Below are 7,043 nucleotides of genomic sequence, written 5' to 3'. Positions count from 1 at the left end.
GGTGTGTGTGTGTGTAGTGTGTGCGTGCGTGTGTGTGTGTGTGTGTGTGTGTGTGTGTGTGTGTGTGTTTCTGTGTCTGTGTTTGTCCCTCCACCATTGCTTGACAACCGATATTGGTGTGCTTATGTCCCTGTAACTTAGTGGTTCAGTAAAACAGACCAACAGAATAAGCACTAGGCTTACAAAGAATAAGTCCTGGGGTCAATTTGTTTGATTAAAGGCGGTGCTCCAGCATGGCCACAGACAAATGACTGAAACAAGTAAACGAATAAAAGAATATCTGAATGAAATAATGTAACCAACAACTAGGAACATATAAATTTACATACATTCATAATCAGTCTCATCCTTCAACATCTGTTTTCCATGCTGGCATGGGTTAGACCATTTGACTGGTGATGGTTAGCAGAGAGCTGCACCAGGCTCCCATCTGTTTTGGCTTGGTTCTTAGGCTGAATGCCCTTCCTGATGCCAACCACTCCACAGAATATACTGGATGCCTTTTACATGTTACCAGCACAGGTGCCTTTTATGTGCCACTGACATGGGTGCCATTCACACATCACTGGTACTAAGCCATAACTATGATTTCATTGAACTTGACACATCTCAAGCACAGTAATTTGTTAGAAGTCCTGATTGCTTGTCATCACCTCCATGGGACTCAACATATGAAGATCACATTTCACAAACTTCATCCCACATCTTCTTGGGTCTACTTCCTCCACAAGTTCCTTCCACAATTAGCAATCGAGACATTCATTTTATATATTAAGATATTTAGTAAAAGTTTTCTGTAATAGTTTTTTGTTCTGTAATAAAATTTAAATAATCCGTATAGATAAACACCACCACAAAGTCCAGTCCTTGTTGGAGTGTGGTGTTTTTCTATACCTCAGTGACCCTAAAAGCTATGCCAGCAGAACACAAGCCTTCCTTACTGAACAGGTCAAAGAATAGAGGCCAGAATACTCCTTCCCAGGGGTAAAAATGAGTTTGCATAGCACCCACACTCCTCCTTAGAAAAAGCAAAGTTACTGAAACATTGATTGCAATACAAAACCAACAAGAAATGGCAAAGGAAAAGACAACTTAGAGTTGAGAACAGAGGAGACAAGTCATCTATAGTCTATGCTCCATAGGGAGTGAAGGGCTTATGCAATTGATATGTTGTTGGCACTTTGTTGCTTACAACGTCAAGGGTTCCAGTTGATCCGATCAACGGAACAGCCTGCTCGTGAAATTAACGTGCAAGTGGCTGAGCACTCCACAGACACGTGTACCCTTAACATAATTCTCGGGGGATATTCAGCGTGACACAGTGTGACAAGGCTGACCCTTTGAATTACAGGCACAACAGAAACAGGAAGTAAGAGTGAGAGAAAGTTGTGGTGAAAGAGTACAGCAGGGTTCGCCACCATCCCCTGCCAGAGCCTTGTGGAGCTTTAGGTGTTTTCACTCAATAAACACTCACAACGCCCGGTCTGGGAATTGAAACCGCGATCCTATGACCGCGAGTCCGCTGCCCTAACCACTGGGCCATTGCACCTCCATGCAATTGATATAGACAAAGTATTACTTCTTTACACTGTCATATCAACAAAAGACACATGGTGACTTTTTTGATAAGCGCTATATACTTATCATGGAATTTTTTAGGAGAATATACATAGGTGGTTTCTCGGTGCCATCCTTTGAATGTTTCTCTTTTCCTCTTTTACAAGACACCATCTTGTCAGTAATAGCCAACTCTGAGAAGAAAACAGTCAGCCCCACTACCTGAATGGTATTTTATAAACACTATGAGGATAGAAGACAAAGCTGACCTTAGCAAGATTTGAACTCAAAGCACATAGATCATGAACAAATACTGCAAGGCACTCTATTTAGATCTGCCAAATTACCATTTTACCAAGTAGTACTTAAATTAAGTATTTTTTTCATTGAATCTCTTTCTCTCTGTTTTACAGTCTTTCTCATTTATTCTTTGGTTTCCAGAATAATGGCGGCATTCAAGAAATTTGTGAAGGGTGTCCAAGATGGGGATCAAGTGGTTTCTATTGTTAAATTATATGCAGACATTGAAAATTTAAAGACCCTCATAGATTCTGGCAGCTCAAAACAGACGATTACTGACATGAAGATTGACTTGGTGAACAATATAAAAGAGTAAGAACTTGTACAATAATTTCTTGTTTCTTTAATTCCTGGATTATCACCTTCATACTCTACATCTAATTCTTCTCTTCTTGTGTTGGTTACATGAATGTGTCAGCCTATCTTTTTACCAACACTTGCAGCAGCAGCAGCAGAAGCAGTAGCAGCAGTAGTAGTATTAGTAGTAGTTAGTTAGTCACTTATTGTTGTTGCTATTAGTGTTATGTAACATCACCACCAGGCCCTTGGATGCCATCAGTGGTGTCCACTCTGTTGCAAACATTCAGATGAAGTCTCCCGTTTGAGGATAACTTTTTTCCTTCTTCCTACCAGTCTTGGGAACCTTAAAAAGTGTCAATGGTACTACTCCCACTCTTTTGACTAAGCCCTTAAAAAAAGCGTGACCCCAATCGTCTCTTCTCAAACAGCTCTATACAGTCTATAATAATAACGACCCTATTGTATACAGTGCTTAGTGCACGACAGCTTGTTGGAAAAGAAATAAAGGGAAGACAGAAAGCAGCAATGAGTCAAGTAAAGAAAGACAGACAGCAACGAAAGCCAAAAATACATGTACAATACAAAGAATAAAATGCCAAAAGATAGGAAAACGAACAGTTGAAGAACCATAAAGAGGAAGGTGCATCGGCATGCTGGGAGTAGTGTTAGCACATTTCAGGAAGTATGAAAATGTTTTCACTAGCTATATGAATTAAATATTTTCTTAAGATTTCTTTTGCTACTGTTTCTCCATACTTGTGTGATTTGGATGGAACTTTTTGAGGTAATGTTTTACAAATAGATACCCAGTTACATTTTAAAAAAGTTATATCATATTTGATGGCCTATAAGATGCACTTTTTTTCTTTTGCCCCAAAATAACTCAATAAGTCACCTCGAGTCCTATATGCAAAGTTAGGCCTTCGATGCATTAAAATTTTTTTTTTCGAATTTGCACTGCTGAAATTGGGATGCATCTAACATGGTTGGGCATCTCTTATGCCATCATATATAGTATATATTTCCTCTCTTTTGTCAGTTATGACTTAGTTTTCTTCAAAACTTCCTTCTGTTTATTAATTCTCCAAATGGAGAGATCACAGCTCTGATACTACGGACATGCGTTAAGAATGTCTTGGGAAAGAATGGCTGGATAGGTATTATGAGCAAAACCAGCTGGCCCCAGTGGTAAACGACAAACAAAATGGTTGGATGACATCCATGAACTTGGTTGGTCTCACTTGGAGGTCCAGCCAGATCAGTTGGAGATAGCTGCTTCTGACAGAACCCAATGGAAGGCATGCATGAGTACATTATCCCAATGACCCTTACAGGATTAAGTCATCAAAGAAGACAAAAGATGAGATTTCGTTAAAAGACTTAATCATATCTCAATGCTGATCATATTACATGATTTTTCTTATTTACCTAAATGAGATCTGATCAAAAAGTATCAGGAATGGCGCTATAAAAAGAAAACTATAACACATATCAATTTGGCATTTAATCTCCTTCAAAGTAGTCCCTTTCTGAAGCCACACACTTTATCCAGCACCATTTCCATTAATGGAAGTATTCTTGGAACTCTTTGTTGGGGATAGAGAGCAACTGCCTTGATGCACTCTTTTGGATTTCCTTGACATCTTGAAATCTTGTTCCTTTCAAATGAGATTTGATTTTGGCCTTGGTTTCAGAGTTATAGCCATAGACCCATATTCATCAGCTGTTATGACCATTTTCATAGAGTTTTTGTCTTCCTTGACACAATCAAGGGGATCCTGCACAGCTGAAATACAGTCTTCCTTTTGAGATAACCACACTGTACACACCTTACTTCCAAGCACTGCTATAACAGCAAAATGAGCAAGAACTTAGTGTGCATGAATGACAGCATTCAAGGTCAGTCTGTGTCAAGTGGCTTCACTCTGCATATTTTAGCTCCATTACCATAGCAACAGTCCTGATACATTTTGATGAGGCCTCATATGTACATCTACAGCTTCATTTTCTAATCTGCTTTTTCAATGCTGGTATAAGGTAGCAACGCTTATTGGGGTAATATTCTATGACCAGTTGTCCTTTCTGTCATCAGCCCTTGCTTGATTCCTAAGTGATGTTTTTATTTTGTCTGAGTGGTCTTCTCATGTTGAAGCCAATGAAACCATAGAGCTATGGGATCTTTTTGCTAACAAGAGACATAAACAAACATCACAACTGTAGTGTCAATGTAAAAACATGCAAAGACAAACATCTACACACAAACAAGCACAAATATACTCACATGCCCCACACACGTGTGTGTGTGTGCATCACAGGCTTTTATGCAGTATTCATCAATCAAATTTTGCTCACAAGCCATTAGTCAGCCTAAAGCTAAAGTGGAAGATACTCAAGGTGCCATGTGGTAGACTGGAACCTGAAATTATCTGGTCGTGAAGTCACCTATTTAACCCACAGTCATGCATGCATCTTCTACCAACCTACATTCTGCATAATTTATTTTAATTTTTATTGATTTTCTTCAAAGTCACATCAACAATTTCTTCTTTGTAATCACTTCCTGTTTAGCGCTTGTCTCGGTGAAAACAAGTTAATCAGTGTGAACACCGTCTTTAAGAATGGTGAAGTACAGCTAATGGTTGGTGAAGACATTAATACTTTGGATTTAAGTACTCTGGATAGACTTGAGAAAAATATTTCGGGGAAGGTGGAAGATGCTTTTCACAGCTTTTTAATGGTAAGCACATCCAACTGGAATATATTAATAATATGGTGAGTACATTCAACTAGAAATATATGAATAATATGGTAAGTACTTCTAAGTAGAAATATGATATAATCATTTGTTTTGTACTTCAAAGAAATATTGTAAAAATTGGAGTGGGAATATTGTCATGGATAGTGAAGATATACAAAGTATCAAAATGATAACAAAGTAGATATATTGCTGGATAACTTGGTTGAGTTGTTAGAATGTCAAATGAAATGCTTCGCAATATTTATTCTAGTACATTGTGTTCTGAGTTCAAATCCCATGGAGATTAGCTTTACTTTTTATCTTTTCAGGATTGATAAAGTTCTAGGCTTTGGTCCTGGACTGGTAGAAATATTAGTGTCAAACAGGAAACCTTGTGGTATATGTTTAACTTTTTGTGGTCTGAATTGAAATCTTGCTTTTATTCATCACCCAGTTTAATTCTACCATCTGATCCTTGAGTATCTTTAGCAGAATACCTTCTGTTGCAAGCAGTCAAGCCAGATCTTTAATTTAAGATGGCTCTCTCCCTCCTTCTCACCTGTCTTGGTGGTCCCGTAAAAAGTCATGAGAACTGGCCTTCCCTCATGGCAAAGAGATTTAAAAAAATATTTTCTATGTTTATAAAGATTTGACTTCTATTTTCTAAATATAATCATTACCATTATAACAGTCTGAAATATATGATAATAAATTGAAACTTCTATCAGTGAAGCTAGATAATTGTGCAATTGTGTACTAATTTTTAGTACACAATCATGGATTGCAAGATTATTTGAATTTGTGTGTCAGCTTTTGCATGCTTCAGTGTAAAGCAGGGATTTATTTGATTCAACTTTTGTTATAACAGAATCTACTGAAAAGCATGTAACTGTCTTAAACCTTTTGATGTATTTAATCTACTGAATTGCATAAAACTGCTTTGAACCTTCTGATGCAAATCCACTTGAGACCATCCCTAATTCTATGAAACAAATTTCCAGTTTTAAAATGTTCATATTTGAAATAAGACTTTCCATCATAGATTTATTCAAGTCACTTTCATTAAGTTTTGTTCTATAAAAACCAACAGCTTAACCCTTTCTTTACCATATTTCTGTTGAAGTACACTGCTTATGTTCCAGTTAATTGTGAAAACAATGAAAGATTTAGTAAAATTTTGTAAAATAATTTTGTTGTTATTAAGCTGGTGTAAATTATCTTAGAAGTTTGAGGGAAGGTTTTAATTTAGATCGCTTTAAAACAGTAAGTTTATATTATAGAAGCGGGGGCAGGTTGGTGTCAGAACGATTAGTGAAGGAAAGGTTAATTATTTTACTTAATCCCACCAAATGAGTGATTATTTTGAAAATTAATTAAAACACATAGACAGCACATTTCATTAGTTATAGAGTTGTGAGACAGTTTAAAGGAAATTAATTTTAACTTTAATTCATTATTGGCATTTATTTCTTCAAATTCAAAGAAACAAAACACAAAATTTCAGCAGAATTATAATATTTTATATTTGGTAACATTAGTCAATATTATACTATTGAGATATTATTCTATTTGTCCCTTTTCTGTAAATGGCAAATTTTCAGCTATCATTTCACACACAGTTCAAAATACAACTTAATGCTGATACACAATTTGAACAGGCATGGCTGCCTGAAATTTGCTTCCTGACCATGTGGTTTTGAGTTCCGTACCACTGCATGACACCTTAGACAAGACTTTTCTTTTATGGCCCTGGGCTGACCATAGCCTTGTGAGTGGATTTGATAGACAGGAACTGGAACAAAAGCTCATTGTCTATGTATATATACGCATGGATGTATATGTGTGTATATATATATATATATAGGTGAGAAAGTTGGTATGTGAAAGCACGTGGTTGGATGTATAAAAGATAATAAGAGTGAAAAAACTACAGAATGTTATAAAATCTTTTTGAGAAATAACCAGTTTCGTGTTGTCTTTTCAAATTTCTCTACTTCATTGTAACACAAAACCAGTTATTTCTCAAAATACAATGTTTATATACCAAAAAGATTTTATAACATTTTTTCTGACATAATTTAAATATATACTTTAACCATGTAACACAAGCCTTCTGTAGTTTTTTCACTCTTATTATCTTTTATATATA

The 7,043-nt window shown here is 36.3% G+C and overlaps 1 protein-coding gene across 1 annotated transcript in view; it reads left to right on the top strand.

Moving 5' to 3' along the window:
- LOC106867448 (uncharacterized) overlaps positions 1-7,043 on the top strand; it is an 89,881-nt gene that overhangs the window by 67,866 nt on the left and 14,972 nt on the right. Inside the window, exons 19-20 of the mRNA XM_014912326.2 lie at positions 1,999-2,169; positions 4,726-4,894. Coding sequence (XP_014767812.1) covers positions 1,999-2,169; positions 4,726-4,894 — 340 coding nt within the window. The remainder of the gene's footprint in view (positions 1-1,998; positions 2,170-4,725; positions 4,895-7,043) is intronic.

Source organism: Octopus bimaculoides, chromosome 6, assembly GCF_001194135.2.
Source record: "Octopus bimaculoides isolate UCB-OBI-ISO-001 chromosome 6, ASM119413v2, whole genome shotgun sequence".
NCBI lineage: Eukaryota > Metazoa > Mollusca > Cephalopoda > Octopoda > Octopodidae > Octopus > Octopus bimaculoides.
Note: the sequence above shows the minus strand (reverse complement) of the source record. Positions and strands in the feature narration are given on the sequence as shown.